At 43.1% G+C, this 17,960-nt stretch overlaps 2 protein-coding genes across 2 annotated transcripts; both read right to left on the reverse strand.

The window, feature by feature from the left end:
• Nucleotides 1-4,883: 4,883 nt before the first annotated feature.
• On the reverse strand, nt 4,884-5,921 carry LOC127332827 (uncharacterized). Its single transcript, XM_051359167.2, has one exon. It carries the CDS (start codon nt 5,814-5,816, stop codon nt 5,178-5,180), a length of 639 nt encoding a protein of 212 aa, XP_051215127.1. The 5' UTR covers nt 5,817-5,921; the 3' UTR covers nt 4,884-5,177.
• A 4,696-nt stretch (nt 5,922-10,617) lies between these two features.
• LOC127332828 (mitotic checkpoint protein BUB3.1) lies at nt 10,618-16,299 on the reverse strand. The gene is made up of 9 exons (XM_051359168.2): nt 15,995-16,299; nt 15,735-15,868; nt 15,338-15,420; nt 13,317-13,586; nt 11,720-11,795; nt 11,477-11,557; nt 11,317-11,395; nt 11,128-11,228; nt 10,618-11,027 (listed from the first exon to the last, which is right to left on the reverse strand). Exons 1-9 carry the CDS (start codon nt 16,151-16,153, stop codon nt 10,940-10,942), a joined length of 1,071 nt encoding a protein of 356 aa, XP_051215128.1. The 5' UTR covers nt 16,154-16,299; the 3' UTR covers nt 10,618-10,939.
• Nucleotides 16,300-17,960: the final 1,661 nt, after the last annotated feature.

A 17,960-nucleotide genomic window follows, 5' to 3' on the forward strand; every position in this document is an offset into this window, starting at 1 on the left:
ATATCATTGATACGTGCATTTTGCATCATCATTATTCCTACAGATATAGGATTAGTTTTCATTGTTATTTTCCTTCATACATTGTTATTTATGCATTTTTTTTGTCGATTTTCGGGACTTTCCTACAAAGTCCCCTTCATTGGTATTTAATTCCTGGGAGGCAGAAAACCTCCTTTTTCGTATTTTATTTGTTTCAGGACTTTCTAGATCGATAAAAATCAAGGGAAAAAAATACTTGGTCAGTTTTTCACCCGAAGAAAGGTCGTGAGCGAAAGAACCACGCGAGAGGGGCCACGAGGTGCGAACGACACCAGGTGGCGTGCCCAGACTTGTAGGGCACGCCACCCTGGCCCATTCGCCCCTCGAGCGTCGCCTCGAGCCCCCTTTATACCAAAATCTCCGTTTCACCTAAAAACCTAAGCCATATTTTTTGAGATTTATTGAGGCGGCGGTGTTGGCAAAAGTTATCTCCTACTCCCGGAGAGGGCAGATCCTGCTGTACCGGTGCCCCAGGTGAAGGGGAAATCGACGCATCAACATCATCACTGCTCCTTGGCTTGGGAGGAGGCATCTCCATCAATATCTCCATCAGCACTATCATCACCACCATCTCCATCTACGAGATCGATGTCACCCCCCTCATAGTTGTGTTAAATTTAACCCCGGATATTGTTTTTAGTGTTATTGCATGTTCGTACTTTATCATTATTTGGTGGGGAGATTATATATTTAGATTGTGTTGTAATCATTATGCCTCTGGTCCATATCATGTTCGACATTTGTGGTAGTTCCCCACATTCCTAAGGGCATAGGATGATCTAGTTATGATTCTATATGATGTGCAATGAGTATTTGGTCAAGTTTTTTTTATCTTTTATGTTTTTCTATGATGGTTTTATGCGAACCTCGACTGCATATTACTTTACCTATATGGGCTCATAGGGCTGCACTTTAATGTAATGCATTAGTGTTGGAAGGGTCGGAATGATAGAAACCGTGTTCCAACACTATGGGTTGCATTAGAGGGGTTTATGTCTGGACCCCAGATCTTATAGCTATGATGGGACATTTATGTATTGATGATTCCTATACTTGCTCATGAAAATGGATCTAGGACCCAGCATAAGGGGTGTCTTTTCTCATATTTATGGCTGCACCTAATTAAGACTCCACTCCTAATTGAATAAAGCTTGAGAAAATATTTACCGCATTGTTTAGAACTCAGATGCTAGCGAATCCATGCCGCCCTCGGGATAAGGGGTGCATTTTCTCATATTTATGGCTGCACCTAATTAAGACTCCACTCCTAATTGAATAAAGCTTGAGAAAATATTTACCGCATTGTTTAGAACTCAGATGCTAGCGAATCCATGCCGCCCTCGGGATATTTAGTCTCATATAAGCACACACACTTGAGCTTGTCCTCTTGCTGCATAGAGGATTGGACTTTTCTCTCACTGAGAGCATTTACTTATTTGCTATTTACTTTCCCCGTTTTATTTTTATTGCAAACTGTCCACACAAAACACCAAAACTACTACTTTATTATTATTGCTTTCTTGTTGATTCTGCTAACCAATACCTTCAGCTCCTCGTGGGTTCGACAATATTTCTTATTGAAAAGTACTACAATTGATCTTCTGCACTTGGGGGACATCAATCATGTACCCCGTTTTTAAGTACTTGCTCTGATCCAACTTGAATGCAAGAGCATGTGTGGGGAGAAGTGTGTATTAGATGGAGTAGCATGGTTGCAGTGGTTGAATAGTGACAACAAATTCAAGTTTGCTACCTCACTATGGATAAAGTGAATTCATGTTCTATAATTATCATGTGATGGCTTGATAATCTTCTTTGGTCAAGGTACCATAATTGTGATTCAAACATTATGTCAAATTACTTTAGGCTATACTCCGTTGATTCTTAATTCAAGATTTCTTGGATTTTTTCCTTTCTTGAGGAGTATAAGAGAGATGTGTTACATCATCTCTATGTTAGGACGTGGTGCCCATATGAGTGCTTATCAAACACATGTTGAAGTTCCACCGGTATAATGTCTTTCATGAATTGTTTGTGTCCACTATAACTTAAAAAGAGAATAAACAAGTGAACACATGAAACATAGTCCATTTTTTAAACCATAATAAACACCTTTCCAACACAACTATCATACTTTATATTTTCTGCTATTAAATATTTTGAAAATACAAAACTGCTTTCTTCACTTGCGAACACGCAAAACCCCAAAATAACTATCCCGTCATTGCCTTTTATCTTGCTTGCCTAGTTTAGTACCTTACTTTACTTTATTTAGATTTATATTTCATATTACTAATACGAAACCTTGTGCTTGAAAACCACAAGGTGGAGTTGGGGACACAAGACAAAAAGATTGCTTTGCAGGTTGCTAGAAGAGGAGAAGAAGAAACAACTTCTTTGCCAATTCTCCAAGAGTTCGATATAAACCCTCGAGCCACCCTTGTAGGGAAAATACGCTTGCTACAACATTATGCACTTGGAGTCTCAGCGAGTTGAGACCCACGGAGTAGTTGCCATCAAGTAGCTAGGTTTTGACCTAGTATTCTTGGCGTAGTTTATTACATTAAGTGTTCTTGCTAGGTTTCTTGCTGTAGTTTCTTGCACTAAGTACTCTTGCTGAAGTAGTTGCTATGTTTAACTAAAACTGAATTAAATTTTTGAAACAAAAAGGAGTACACCGGAAAAAAAATTTGATTTTGAGTTTTTTCATAATACTCCTAGGGTTAGGTGAAAAAAATGAGTGCTCCAAATTACATGTGTGACAAAATATTTTATTCATCTTTAACTGAAATTTTCAACGAGTACACTATGAAACTAAAACCATTAAAGAGTAGACTGAATTTACTGAAACAAAAAGGAGCACTAATAACTGCAAAAACACATATCAGTTGTAGCTAGTTTCGAAATAAGAGTATCAAACCACGAGGAGCTACTATTTAGGGTCTTAATGCCCCTTACTACTTTCTACTAAAGATTACTTAATAATTGTTTTATAATCTCAAAATGTTTAAAGGGGGGTGTTGTAAATGGTTGCAAACAAAGTAAATAAAGTAGTAAAAACGTCATAAAAAATGGGTTGAAACTTAATAAGACAAAGTGTTCTTAGGGATTATTGGATCCACCTCTAGCACTAGGATTCATGTTAATCAAGATAAAGTATGTTGTTAACCATATTGTGTGTGTGTGAGAGCTCCATAATAAGATGCGCCCAAAAATCCATCGGTCATCGCATCTCTAAATAACCACATCAGCTAGTCTTCTGAAAGCCACATATTAACTATCTCTATTAAGTGGTTTACCTCGTGGTTATCGATATGAACTTTGTGAATCCCTCTTATCGCCTTATTCATGTGTCAAAGCACCGATACGGTAATATCACTTCCCGACATACACCTTACCACACTTCAAAGGGTAGTTCCCTCTCAAGACCATAAAGAAATTATTACATGGTGCACAACACATAATGTCAAGAGAGAGAAATAACACACACTAATACTTAAAACCATATCATAGTATCATAGATCATCTTAGATTCATCTCATATTTATGCAGGGGCGGAGACAGGGGCGAGCAGGGGCTAGACACCCCCCCCCCCCCCCCCCCCAACGCATCGCCCCCCTCATGCCGCATACTGGCACATACTGTATTTTTTTCCGGGTAACATACAGGCGAAAGCCTGAAACAACATTGGCCGGGTTACACAGCAAACTAGAAAAAGGAGAGCAATCTTTTTCTGGACTCCGGAGAAGGAGTAGGACCGGCACATCACAAGTTCTTTTACGAGCTCGTTCGTAGCACGCTTTGTCGCATGCAACACCTGCCGTCGGCAGCCGGAGGCCGAGTCCACGCGTCCGGTCGACGCCGCCGCGTTGGCCTGGCTTCTAGAGCCGAGGCATGCTTCCCACGGCTCCATCCATCTCGACAACGACACCCGGATCGAGCCCGGTCACGCACGCACGTACGTACTACGTATCATCATCTGAGGCAGCCAGGCAGGTCGCCCCCTGGTTTGGTCGACGTGACCTCTCTGCTTCGCTACTCTTAGTACCACTACTTAACAATTGTCTTGTCGATTAGTTGCTTCAGCTCTGCTTGATCCATATCCAAAGCTGTCAACAATGAGGTAGATATATATACACACACATGTCGAAACTGCAGACACGTCGTCTACGCTGCTAATTAACTAAAGTTATGTCGCAAAGTCCTGGTCACAGGTCGTAACATACTATGCATTGAACTGAGACGCAGTTCACCAAGAAGTTAATTACGATGGATGATGGGAGCTGCTGGAAGAAGGTTCATGCAACAAGGCCACTTGATCCATGCTGAATCAGTCACGAACTCAATGGAAATTCTCAAGTAGGAGTATCAGCTTCCAGAAAGCCAACAGGTTTTGCCAGTTTGATCCTTCAGTTGACTTTTGTTCTAGGTATGCTCTGTTCTCCTTTATTTAACTTGTAACTGAAGAACAATTGAGTTTTTGTGTGGTAGTTACAGGTTACTTGCCAAAACGATTAAGGTGTGTGTCTGCAAGATTGATTACGGCCGAGTGTAACCTTCCTAAGTTTAAGAGGTCAATGCAGCGTCCATGGCCATGTCCCTGTCCATGTAAACACGCACTTCTTTAACAGCCGCATGTAGCTTGCGGTGTTAATCAGGGCACTGCACGGCCACTAATGAAATAGTAAAAACCAGCAAAGATCATACGCAACCACATTGCTTTCCTTGAAGGTAGCTGTAGTTTTGCACTGCAAAAAGAACAAAAAAAAACAGCTGGATGTTGAGTAGGCCCTCCTTTTGTTTTTCACTTTCACACCCAAACAAATATTGCGATACGAGTAAAATGGAAAAAAAAAAGTTTCTTTATATAGTTTTGACCAAGGGTCACAAGCAGGTCCAGTCCCAGCTAGCCGTCGGATTTCTTTATCCGACGGCGGGAGTCAAACGACGGACAAGTAAAATTTTGGTAACACCACCGCGCCACGCAAACGCTGGCTGCGCTTACCATATCAACACCCTCCACCAGCGCACAATTTCCCGTCCGGAGGCAGAGAACAAATCAAAGCAATCAACCAAATGGCAATAATCGGAACCTATCCTAAAAACCACCAAAACCTAAACCGCGCCGCCGCCGCCGATCAGACAGCTGCGAGAAGCATGGCCGTCCGCGCCCTCTTGGCCTCCGGCGTGCCGCTCTCGGCCTCGGAAGCCGCCGCGGGGAGGTTCAGGTCGAAGTCCCTGAGCAGCGCGGCCGCCTTCGCCTTGGCGGCCTCCTTGTCCTTGCCGCCGCCGAGGGCCTCGGCCGCGGCGGCACCGCCCTCGTAGTGCAGGCGCTTGTGGCCGCCCAGCGCCTGGCCCGACGGGAACGTGCGGTCGCAGAGGGAGCAGCGGTGCACCCTCGCCTCCGCGACGGCGGGCGACGAGGCGTCCGCGGGCGCCGCCTGCGCCGGCGGCGCGGGCGGCTTCCGGTGGCTCGTCTTGTGGCCGCCGAGCGCCTGGTAGGACGCGTACACCTTGCCGCACACGGAGCACTCGTACCCGTGAGGCTTCCTCGGGGCGGGGACGCCCTTGACGGCGTCGTCCTCGGCGTCGCCGCGGACGCCGCGCGCCATCATGACGAGGCAGAGCGCGACGTACTCGTCGTCGGACTCGGCGCCGCCGCCGAAGCTCGCGCCGCCACGGCGCTTGGTGCGGCGCCCGCCTCGAGCCCAGGAGTCCATCCGCGGCGGGGACGCCGGCGGCGCGGGGGACTTGCGGGAGGCCTCGTCGAGCGACATGGATCGGGACGTACGTACGCTGGGTTGACCGGCGGGAGAGAGGAGAGGAGAAGAGGGAGGAGGTGGACAAGTAGGAGAGTGGTGGGTGTGGGTGAGGGAGGCGTGGGCGGAGGCTCTCGCCATATATAGTGGGCTCGGGGAAGTGAGGGTAGTGCGGACTGCGGGGTGTGGCACTGTGGTCTCCTTCTCCTACGCAGGCGGCGGGGCGGCGAGGGGGCCCAGCCGCGTGCACGTATGCGACCGCGAGGCCGTGCGTGTGTGTGACTTGGTGGTCAAGTCATCATCGGGTAGATTAGGAGATCCGACGGCTGTGGTGCTTTCTGGCTCCGAAAACCTGTGATCCGGCCCGCTCGTGAGGGGTAAGACGTGCGTTCCTTAGGAACGACAAAGGGCAGTACGAGAACATATGCTTGTACTTTGACGTACTTGGTATGTTTCCGACACGTCCCTGCTGCTTTCTGGGAGGATATGGGTGCATTGATGGAGGGCAAATCCTCGCCTCCGGAAAAAAGATTTAGTGTTCGCTGGATCTTTCCATTTAATCTGTCATAAACATACAAACGACACATTTAAAAAGGATAAAAAGTCATTTGCTATACATACATACATACGAAATACATCCTTCCTGAAACGAAGCACGGTACTCAAGGTCCGTACGCATTTCACTACGTCAGCAATTCTAAAGTACAAATTTGATGGACTAGACGGAAATTTATGGATCGTACGAATATGAAAATTACACATGAATCCCGTAGGTTTTGATGCGCAAACCAGTGAGTTGTAAAACACGGGAAATTAAACTACAGAATTGTCGTTCGGATGAAACACATGCAAAACACCTGAAAACTGCCTCGATCCTATTCAGATGAGTATAAAAAGAAGGTTGGAGTGGATTTTTAAATTCCTATTGAACTAAGCATAGAAATCTAATCCATGGACCACCATTCTTTTGGTCCAAATGCAATCCATAGGATTTTTTTCCTAAGGACTGAAATCCTACGAAAACCGTATGAAATTCCTACAGTCCAAAAAGGCCCTGAACTTCTGACTGAATATACTTGTCTCTCTTTCCAAACTATATACGTCCGAGGTTTTGTTTTTCTTCATGAGACCAATAAGCGTGGATGGAAGAGAACGGCAAAAAATATCGAATTTGTGACGGAACATAAATAAAACGCCTCCCTTTTTGAATTATGTCCATTCAAGATTGTTTTCCATTTTTAGACTGACATGCGTATCTAAACTTTTGAACGAAAGTTGAAGGGACAACGGTAAATAGAATCAACAATTTATGATGGATGATAAATACTTAATTTATTTGCACATATATGCACTTTAGAAGACATGAAATTGGATGGAAGAGCTAACCATAACACGGTCAAATTTATGATGAATGCATGATAAATATGTGACCCCCTAACAAGATATGCGTAATTTAGTTTCTTCGTTTGAAACAAATATGCGTGTCTCATCCAAGATGCAAAATTGGATGTAAGGGACAAGCATAAACAAGATCAAATTTACCTTTTCTACTAAACATAAGAATTATAAATTATAATCTCCTTTTTTTCTTTGAGACCGGTATGTGCATCTAGACTTGCAAAGAAAAAAAGAAAACTATAGAAAGCTTAAGAGGATGATAATTAAGCATGGGCGACAGCGCCACAAGCTAGAGCACTAGGCATGTAGTGAACACTGTCACTCTGATCTCTTGCTTGCCCCAAGCAAATGTCAAACCATTTGGACACCACGTCGACAGACGGCCGAACCAGCACCTGCCACTAGGCGACCGGCGGCAGGTGCCACGAGCCGGCGAGCGCGCGGCCCAGGGTATTACCGGCGATCAACTACCACGACAGTGACAAAAGTCTCCGGCCGCGTCGAGCGCGTGTGACAGTGACGTGGCAGTGTGGTAGTTGCTGCGGGAGAGCAGGCACGTTATTGGATGTAGGCGCTCCAGGTGCTGCATGGGAGGAGACACCTCACCTGCCACGAGAGCCTTCGCGCACGGGGCCGGGCCCGGTCGATCGGCTGCCGAGCTCCACGACGTAGGACACCGTGGTAGTCTAACGACTCACAGTCACATAGCCGCTCTAGGCTGACGCAAACTTTGGGGATAATTTAGCTAGCTAGCCGGCTGACCAGCGTTGTTTATCGGAATGACGGTAAATTGATATGAATTCCAGCTTTCCGAAGGCAGAAAATATTGGAAGAAAGGTGGAAATTCTCCCTACCCGTTTATGTGAGCCGCTAGTTGTCAAATTGCAGCAGAAATACAAAATTACTACTGTAGAAGAAGTTTAATGCAACGAAATTAACAGAACTATTTAAATAGCCAAAGTATCAGGATGCGTGTACGGAAGTACGGCTTTTCCTGCACTTGCACGACCTGGCACTGGCAGCACTGCTTACTTTTCACTCGAACATGGACGCGAATTCCAAGGCAACAAAACAATACTGCCTGGGTAATGCTACCTAGTCGACCGCACGTGCAAGTAAATCTTCCAAATTAACGAGTCTGATATTGATCATCTTGGATCTGTTTCAATTATTTTTCAACGAGCCCGCCACAAACCTGCCATTCTTCCTACCGCTTTAAACTCAAAGATCTCGATAACTTCTCTTTCTTTTTTTTGAGATTTCGATCCAACATTTCGATACCCAATAATCCAATAGTTTAACACCTAGTATGTGATGACAAAACACCGCAACACACGTACATAACCTCAGCAACGAATTATCGTATCATAGGCTGAATCAAGCTTTGGGGATAACTTAGCTAGCCAGCCTACCAACGTTGTCTTTCCGAATGATTGAAGGGTTTTCATGACACACACATAGAAATTAATATGAATTTAAGCTTTACGAAGCCGCACAATGTTGGGAAGAAAGATCAAAATTCTTGCTAGACGTTTATGTCACCTACTAGTTGAAATTAGAGTAGAGATCAATTAAAGACTAGCTCCCAATGAAAAGTAATCTCGACAATGCTGAATTCTAGCAGATATTAAATTAGCAAGACAACAAAGAACATTTAAATTTAAATAGCCAGGTATGTGTGTGTGCACACGAGTACGTGTTCCTGGACTTCCACGACCTGGTAATGCTGCTTACTTTTCACACAAACAACAAAACAATGTTGCCTGAGTAATGCTACCTAGTCGACCACATGTGTGAGTAAATCTCCCAAATTAACGATCCGATATCGATCATCTTGGATCTGTTTCAATTATTTTTCAACAAGCCCGCCACAAACTTGCCATTCTACCAACCTCTTTGAACTCAAAAAGATCTCAATCCAACTTTTTGATACCCCATAATCCAATAGTTTAACACTTAGTATGTGATGACAAAACATCGCAGCACATGTACGTATCCTCAACAACGACTGATCGTATCATAGGCTGACTCAAGCTTTGGGGATAATTTAGCTAGCCGGCCTACCAGCCTCATCTTTCCGAATGAGTGAACGTTTCTCGTGACACGCACATATAAATTAATATGAATTAGGCTTTACGAAGCCACACAATGTTGGGAGGAAAGATTAAATTTCTTCCTAGACGTTTATGTGAGCTACTAGTTGAAATTGGAGTAGAGATCAAAGACTAGCCCCCAATGAAAAATAATCTCGACAATGCTGAATTCTAGCGGATATTAAATTAGCGAGACTACAAAGAACATTTAAATTTAAATAGCCAGTTATGTGTGTACGGGAGTTCGGTGTTCCTGGACTTCAACGGCCTAGTAATGCTGCTTACTTTTCACAGTCGACTGCATGTGTAAGTAAATCTCCCAAATTAAGGATCCGATTCCCTTTACCAAAAAAAATTAAGGATCCAATATCTGTCATCTTGGATCTGTTTAAATTATTTTTCAACGAGCCCGCCACAAACCTGCCATTCTACCAACCGGTTTAAACTCAAAAAGATCGCGATCGAACTTTCCGATACCCCATAATCCAATAATTTAACACTTCTTTTTCGAAAATAAATTAGTTTAACACTTGTTAGTTTGTGGCAAAACACCGCAGCACATGTACATATCCTCAGCAATGAATGCTCATAACATCGTATTAGTACTACACTAATTATCCTAGCTATGTCGCTGCCAGGTTAATCAACAGACAGAACATTTGCCCAATTTGAGAAGAAACGTGAAGCAACGTGTGGACAAACAAACAGACAGTAGGTACCAGCGAGCGGGTGACCGTACGTGCAGTGGCGTGCTCGTTTATAGTAGTAGAACGCGGCGACAGTAATGGCGAGGCCCAATTATCAGCTCTCAGTGATCACTTCGGGCAATAATATATTCCAGGCAGTATATTACACCACATAAGAAGATCTATATACGCAGACGTATATACTAGTGTACTTATTGATAGCTGCAGCTGTGCCACTCACTCTCGACGTGCGGATGTGGGGAACAGCACAGAATGATACTGCTGTATAATGTACATATATGCGGTGTTGATAGAAAATGAGAAACAGCATGAGCTGTGGCCTCTCTTAATTACTAGCTTAGCGTCGATCCCACATGTGTACAGGAGTACTCGACTACAAACGCTTAAGTAGGGCGCTTTGTTGGGGAGCAGATCCACAAGGTGCTCCCCTAATCGTCTCCGCGGAGAATAATCCCCACGAGTTGCTACTTATGCTGTCGAAATGATAAAATTATACCAGATTGTTTGATCCAGTGGGATCTGTGTCATAAATGACCAGATTTCTTTCGCTTCTTAAGAGGAAGCACTGATGATTGGATTCGGGTCAACATTCCAGGGTGAACCCAGTTCAGAGATTACAACTTTGTCGAGAGACTACAACTTTGCATCTTTGGTGTAAATGGTAACTATAGTGATTTATCCTCGTGGGACTACAACTTTCTTCGGAGTGTTCATATGCTATACAACCGGACTGCTAGTATATCAGTAATCCTAACACTGACTGTATTACTGTAATGGAGCATAGGCCAGGTTCATATCAACAGAATCCACAGCTTCAGCCAAGACTAAGCAGACGCGTCCCAATATACCCCCAGCGAGCCTCAGAACTAAAGCGGGAACAAGCAACCTGTTGAAGAAAACACACCTCACTCGGCAGTACTTCATCTCAAAGATGATGGCGACCCTACTGTGGCGGTGCAAGATTTGTCGCGCGCCTCGGCTTTACTTCCAGGTCGTTGACGTCGCGGATAAAGATCTTATCAGGCGGATGGCTGCAAAATTCAAAAGAAACGGTCAAATTGACAGTTCAGTGGTTTCCATCTTGAATGGCAGGCAAAATGTTCCCAGGTTATAGCGAAACATTGGTCTTACTCTATATCTCCCTTTTCGTAAGTGTAACTGGATGCAACAGCGAGCAGACTGCCATCCCTGCTGAAAGACAGCGCAGCAATGCTAGTTTCGTGCTTGGGGTACTGCAATCGAAAACAGAGAAAAATTCAGATAGCCTGAGTTAGAATGATAACTAATTGTTTGACAGATAAATCGTGGGTCCAGAAGAACCTGAAACAACTTCTTTTTGCTTTCTCCATCCCAAGTGTATACAAATCCATCAGCTCCACCGGTGGCAAACGTTCCATAGCTGCATATATTAGATGAGGCCATTAAAGAAACTGCAGTTCACAACAGTACGAGAGAGAGAAAGAGACGAGGGGCATTTTACCTTGGGTGGAATGTAATTGCATTGACAGGACATACAACTATTCGTCCGCCCTCATTCAATCGATGGCACTTGAAAGCATACCTGATGAGAATAAACACTTAATGGAAAAGCATCTAGCTAGGTGCAAAGGTGGAACACAAGTGACCTGATGAAAAGAAGACAATTACACAGCAACGACAGTACCATTATCTTCAGTAAAACTCCAATACAAGTGACCTTTTATCTTTTGCGACATAGATATACCTCTTAGAGAGACCAGCTGCAGTTTGATCAAAGAAATCCATTGCAACTCGTCCTTCCACAGAACCCAAAGCAAATCCTACATAGAAGTTAAGGCTAAACCTTAAATTAAAAGACACTTTGCTGAATGTACTGATAAATGTTAAGCCCAGAAAGGCTGTGTGCATCACTCGATGCACAGGCCGGGGCTCCGTTCGCCTTAAAAAAAAAAAGGTAAAATGATAAATGCACTTAGAGACTAGAATTCAAAACGATGATCATTATAGCTAGTTTGCGCATGAATATTCCAAAGTCCATGTATTTTTTGTTGCTTACTTCAGTAATGTTGTGACTTCAGTACACGCCATTGTCTATGAATCGCATTTTATATGTGGAATTAAACTTATACAAGGCTAGAGCCCTAAACAAGTCTAAGAAACTATCCATTAATTTTATTACTGTGTATAATTACACTATCATCCAAGTGAATCTGAACATCAGGTATGAGAAGGTAAAAAAACTAAAAAGCGTGGTTAGATACGCCATAGAACTATTAAGATCCCATTGATGTGGATATCAATTAAGGACATCAACCATTAACCCACAAGGACCAAATAGAAATATATGAGGCGCCCGTAGTCAAACCAGCAGTGGTGCACTAGAGTTAAGAAACTAATTGAGAAAAGTTGAAAAAAATCTCATTCTTAGTAGTACTGCAAGCCATTTTTTTACAGCAAATATACTTATAACATAGTGACAGAAATTCTGCTGGCATTATAAAATTCTCAAAAGATATTTTAAATTCAGACTGTGCTGTGAATTGTCATTATGCGATAGATATTTTCTTAAGCTCTACTACTGGAAAACAATACTCCCTCCGATCCTTAATAAGTGTTGGAGCTTTAGTTTAAATTTGAACTAAAGCCCCGGCACTTATTATGGATCAGAGGAAGTATCGTGAAGGAGATTAACATGCTAAATGTTAACGAGAATTAAGGAGACTGTAAAAAGTCATGCTTTCGAATAAATTTGTGTATGCTGATGTGGTATAGAGAATTTCAAACTTCCAAACCAGTTGACCAGTAACTGCACTTTAAATAGTTGAATCAAGATCACAACTCACATATACTCCACACCCTTGAACAATTCAAAGTAAAAAAATCAGAAAATATACAATCACAGGATAAAGTGATAATAATTTACAAGTATCATGTAGATTAAGAAGAAGCAATGGAGCTAAATGATAATCTATACAAAAGAGTTTGAAAAAACCTATCCACCTACGGAAATAACCTGCATTCAAATGATGATCACATGGTTGCATGAAATTTCAAGCAATTTATCTATTGCCATGCATATGCATGAACACAAAGATAATAGGAACAACAATCATTTACAAATTTATTACAAGCTTCAAGAAGCAGTACATGTTAACAGTTTCACGGCGCCTTTCCAAATGAACAAGAAGGATCTCAATATCAAAGAAAGTAAACTTATATCATCTTAGCACATCTTTTGTGTATTATAAAAATAACAAAAGGAAGGTTCAAACCATGAAAATAGCATTTAGCAGGAATATAGAATATTGCATGTTAGCAGAATTACAATAGCAAAGTCTTACCAGTTCCATTTGGATAACACTCAACACAGCGTGTTTGATAACCCAGGAAAGACATCCTTCGCTGCTCAGGCTCAGACATACGGCGCAAATCATAAACAATCACATGCCTTCCTGCTGTCGCAACAACCAACTTATATCCTGCTAATGAAAGTGAGTATACACGTTCAGGTTGGTTATGTGTCCCAATAAGTGCATGCTCTTGCGGCCCATTAACACCTCTTGGATCCCAGCACTTTATAGTCTTATCCCAGCTGCCAGTGATAACTTGCCCTGACATAAGACATATTACAAGCATTGATGTTTCACATTATTCTTAAGAAGTGGAAAATTATCTGGAAAAGACTTAATTAGTGAATTATGATTGTATGGGAAATGCAAGGTCCACTTGTAAGTGAGATATTTTACCTAATATATCCGATTTACTGAATTTTTCATACATACTATAAGTGTCTGAGCCGCCTAATAGGGAAAAATATTCACCTAACCTTTTGGTATCATGCTACCTCATGCATCTAGTAATCTATCTTATCTGATTACAAAATGAAATAGTTTAAGACATGAGCTTATCGGTTCCAAGTTTTTTTTGGGGTCAAATGCAATACAACAGTAGATTTTAGTACCATAACCGTAGAAGATCACATGATTTGGATGTTTCCAGTGATGTAGGACTTGTAAGCTCATGGTATAGTTCACGCGACAAAAGTTAAATTGTTTTAGATAAACGCAGTAAACTTCAAATCATTGCAGCCTACATAAGAACTTCTGAATTCTTAATGCCATATTTCACAATTCCCTTCCCTAGTATCATAAAGTCACATGTCTGTTGGTAAAGGCCAAGCCAATCAGATAGCTATCCTCCTAAGAGTTTCAATATTCATTCAATAGATATCATCTAGGCTCTTTCAGCCTCTCATATGGCATTTGGGTTTTCTGGAACAACTACTGAATGATGGGCAGATGAAGAATGTATGGAATTGAGCAATAAATACAAAAGGTGGATATCATAAGCAAGTACATGGAATGGATATTTATCGAACACTCAATCTATAAGGACAAGTGAAACTAGACAAAAAGGAATTCAACTATTGTTGTGCAGTGACTGAAGACTAGTTTTACATGATTATGTTAATTGTCGCCAGGAAGTACTAAAGGATGAACTCAACTAGCAAAGCGGAACAATCTGTGACAAGTATTTAGGGCCGGAAAGAGTAGTATAAGACATGAACTTATCAGTTCCAAGTTTTTTTGGGTCAAATGCAACACGGCTGTAGATTTTAGTAGCATAAATGTAAAAGATCACAGGATTTCGATGTTTCCAGCGCCATAGGATTTGTAAACTCACAATATTCTTCACTCGACGAAAGTTAAATTGATTTAGTTAAACGCAGGAAACATCAAATCATTGCAGCCTACATAAGAACCTCTGAATTCTTAATGCCATATTTCACTATTGTCTTGCATAGTATTCATAAAATTGCATGCCTATTGGTAAAGACCAAGCCAACCAGATAGCTATCCTCCTAAGATTTTCAGTATTCATTCAATAGATATCATCTAGGCTCTTGCAGCTTCTTATGTGGGATTTGGATTTTTGGGAACAACTATTGAATGATGGGCAGATGAACAATGTAGGGAACTGAGCAACAAATACAAAAGGTGGGACATCATAAGCAAGTACGGAGTACATGGAATGGATATTTATCAAATACTCAATCTATAAGAATAAGTGCAATAGACAAAAAGGAATTCAACTATTGTTGAGCGGTGACTGAAGACTAGTTTCACATGAAGCTAATTATGATAGCCTTACCCCAACCCCCGGAAGAAATAAAGGATGAACTCAACTAGCAAAGCAGTACAGTTGAACTATTGCAATTTGTGGTCAGATTGACAAGGTACTTGACTTAATTAACGCATCTCCAGCAACAGGAAACATGGATTCAGTAAACTAGCAATGTTATTCAGAAACTGAAATTTGACAACACAGTAGCACTTCTCAGCAAAAGCAATTTAGCAAGTACCTTGGTCGTAGGAGTACTCCACACAGGAAACTGCACCAGCATGGCTTCCCAAGCGATAACTGCTATCAGCAATAAACGCCAGCCTGCAGTACATAGACAACAAAACAGTTCCCAAACATACGAGCTATCAGTTGCGCTTCAATTTCTATGAAATTGAAATTTAAATCGAGTTAATAATGCTGCGGGAAATTGGGCCCGAAATCCACTAGTACTCCCTAGCGACCCAATTTAACATCACAAATGCACATCTGCAAATCTCTATCTCTACTCGGGACTCGGGAGTCGGGGTGCCAAAAGCTCTACTGCGTCCCCAATCGTCCAACCTCGGAATCTCTCAGGAAATCACAAATCAAACGGGGGACGGGAAAGTAAACAGGCGATCGCGCGGTGCCATCACCTTCGCACGACGTGGTCGGCGGAGGCGCTGAACCCCGAGTCGTCGTCGTGGAAGCAGCAGTCCAGCACGGGGCCCTTGTGCGTGAGCACCACCCCCACCGGCTCGTTGGCCCGAGCGTCGTAGAGCCGCACCGTCTGGAAGGAGCGAACGCGCGCGCGCGCGCAACCAAGCCCCAATCGAACCCAACGGGTCAAACCGGGGAGCTAGGGTTTCGTTTCCTCGAAGAAGCAGGAGGCCCGCGCGCGAGGATGGGGACTCACCTTCTCCCAGGAGGAGACGAGGAGGCGGTCGCTGCTCCTCGAGAAGCGGAGGTTGGAGACCCCGTCCTTTGGCGGGTGCGCCAGCTCCCTACCCATCTCGACGCGGCGGCCGCCGCCACCATCGACCGGCGGCGGGCCGGTGGCGGGCGCCGCGCTCATGGCGGGGTGCGCCCACCGGAGGAGGCGGTGGTTATCCTGGCCGCCTAGGCTGCTGCGTTTCGCGGTAGGAGGACTGGGATGCGGAGGGGATCGAAATTTCGAATTCGCAACGAGCGAGCCGTGGAGCAGAGAGCGGGGTTATATACAGGAGAGGGTTTCGGGAATGGTCCGTCCGAGCATCACCACTGTCGTCTCCGTCTTATGGGCCAGCCAGCTTTACCATTCATTGGGCTAAGTTGGGTGTATGGTCCGACGATCTGGCTAGTTCGCCAAAACTGTTGGGCTCAGCAAATTGGATTCAGGCTCGTTTCGAATAAAGGAGCTCAGTACAAAAAAAAAATCTGATTGTCAGGAAATTATCAAAGCTTTGAAGATGGAGTGCAGGCCTAGCTACTTATCAGTACTCAATGAAATAAAATCTCGGCGTGATAGTATGGTGGATTTTTTTTTTTTGAACAAAGGGTGGCGCCGGAGACGCTAAATTTTCATTCAGCTCATATTCAGATTACAAGCAGTTAACAGCATGGAGTGTAATCCCTTATAGTTCAAGGTTTTGAAAAGCTACAGCAAAGGGATAAATTTCTCTGGAATGAGCTGAATTTGTACAACTAAAGATACGCAATGATTGAGACTGTGTAATTGCCTGTTGTGTACAATTATGGGCTACACCATTTATCTCCCTGCTAATATGGAATATGCTTGGCTGTATGCTTCTTGAAGCTCTTTTGTACTGCTATCTGTTCCCTGAGTTCCCAAGGCACTTGGGCATCTGAAATCAATTGAGCTGCTGCAGCTCTGGCAAGAGTGATATTGTCCGTGAGAAAAGTGACCTGCTAGATATGAAGTTTCTCCGCCAATTGAGTTGCGAGCCGAAGAGCATAAGCTTCCGCATGTAGTGGTGAAGGAGCAGTAGTTGCTGAAGCTTAGATTAGGACTGTTGCATTGCCATTGTTCTGATTGATTTGGCAATAAACTCCGATACCTGTAAAAATTCTTCATTGGGAACCTGGAGCTTTTTTGGTCTTCCAGGCAGCATCAGAGAAGATCTTATTACCTTGGATCAGGAAATCAGATTTAATTGTTTCCCCCTGACTGGGAAAGGTTGGCTGTACCTGAGAGTCATTTTGTGTTTGTACTTGGTTTGCCGAATTGTCTTTGCTCTTGCCATCTTGTTTATTTCTTTAAGAATTGTACCTGTTTTTCAATCCCTGCAAAACATCTAGAAGCTCCATATTGTTGTGAATAGCATTTGCTTTATGAAATATTAGTTTGGGATTAGTGTCTTTCCTGTTAAATAGGCAATCATTTCGCGCCTTCCAAAGACACCACATAAAGGTGAGGATATTCTCAAGAGAAGCATAAGGGTGAGCCATACTCAAAATGTGTAGAAGAATCTGAGCCATATTGTTATGGTTTGCTACAATTTGATCAATTGTTAAATACCATGGATGGCTAAACCAAGCAGCTTTTGCGAAAGCACAGAGAAAAAAACAAGTGTGTATCATCTTCTTGTAACCCGCATCTACAACAAAATTTAGAAATGTGTTTGCTGTACTTACCTGCTCGAGCTCCCGTTGGCATTGCTTTCCTTATGAGACGCCAACCAAATGTCTGCACTCTCGGGTTCTTCCAAATTTGATTTAGGAGCTGAATGGTTGTAGGAGCAACTTGCCTTGGTCTCGGTTCTCCTTGCTCCTGCAAAACATCTAGACAAGCCCTGTATGCACTTTTGGAGTTGCATTTACGTGAAGGTGTTAGTTTCCAACAAAGGATATCATTTTCTTGAGAGCAAATAATGGGAGTTCTT

Source organism: Lolium perenne, chromosome 2, assembly GCF_019359855.2.
Source record: "Lolium perenne isolate Kyuss_39 chromosome 2, Kyuss_2.0, whole genome shotgun sequence".
In the NCBI taxonomy this organism is placed as follows: Eukaryota; Viridiplantae; Streptophyta; class Magnoliopsida; order Poales; family Poaceae; genus Lolium; species Lolium perenne.

What these genes read in the sequence shown, in the direction of transcription:
- LOC127332828 (XM_051359168.2), bottom strand. Translation starts at nt 16,153, where the DNA reads ATGAGCGCGGCGCCCGCCACCGGCCCGCCGCCGGTCGATGGTGGCGGC. An exon ending in GTGTTATCCAAATGGAACTG is followed by an intron (nt 11,796 to 13,316) that starts GTAAGACTTTGC and finishes ACTTCTATGTAG; the next exon opens with GATTTGCTTTGGGTTCTGTG. An exon ending in GCAAAAAGAAGTTGTTTCAG is followed by an intron (nt 11,229 to 11,316) that starts GTTCTTCTGGAC and finishes TTTCGATTGCAG; the next exon opens with TACCCCAAGCACGAAACTAG.
- LOC127332827 (XM_051359167.2), bottom strand. Translation starts at nt 5,816, where the DNA reads ATGTCGCTCGACGAGGCCTCCCGCAAGTCCCCCGCGCCGCCGGCGTCC.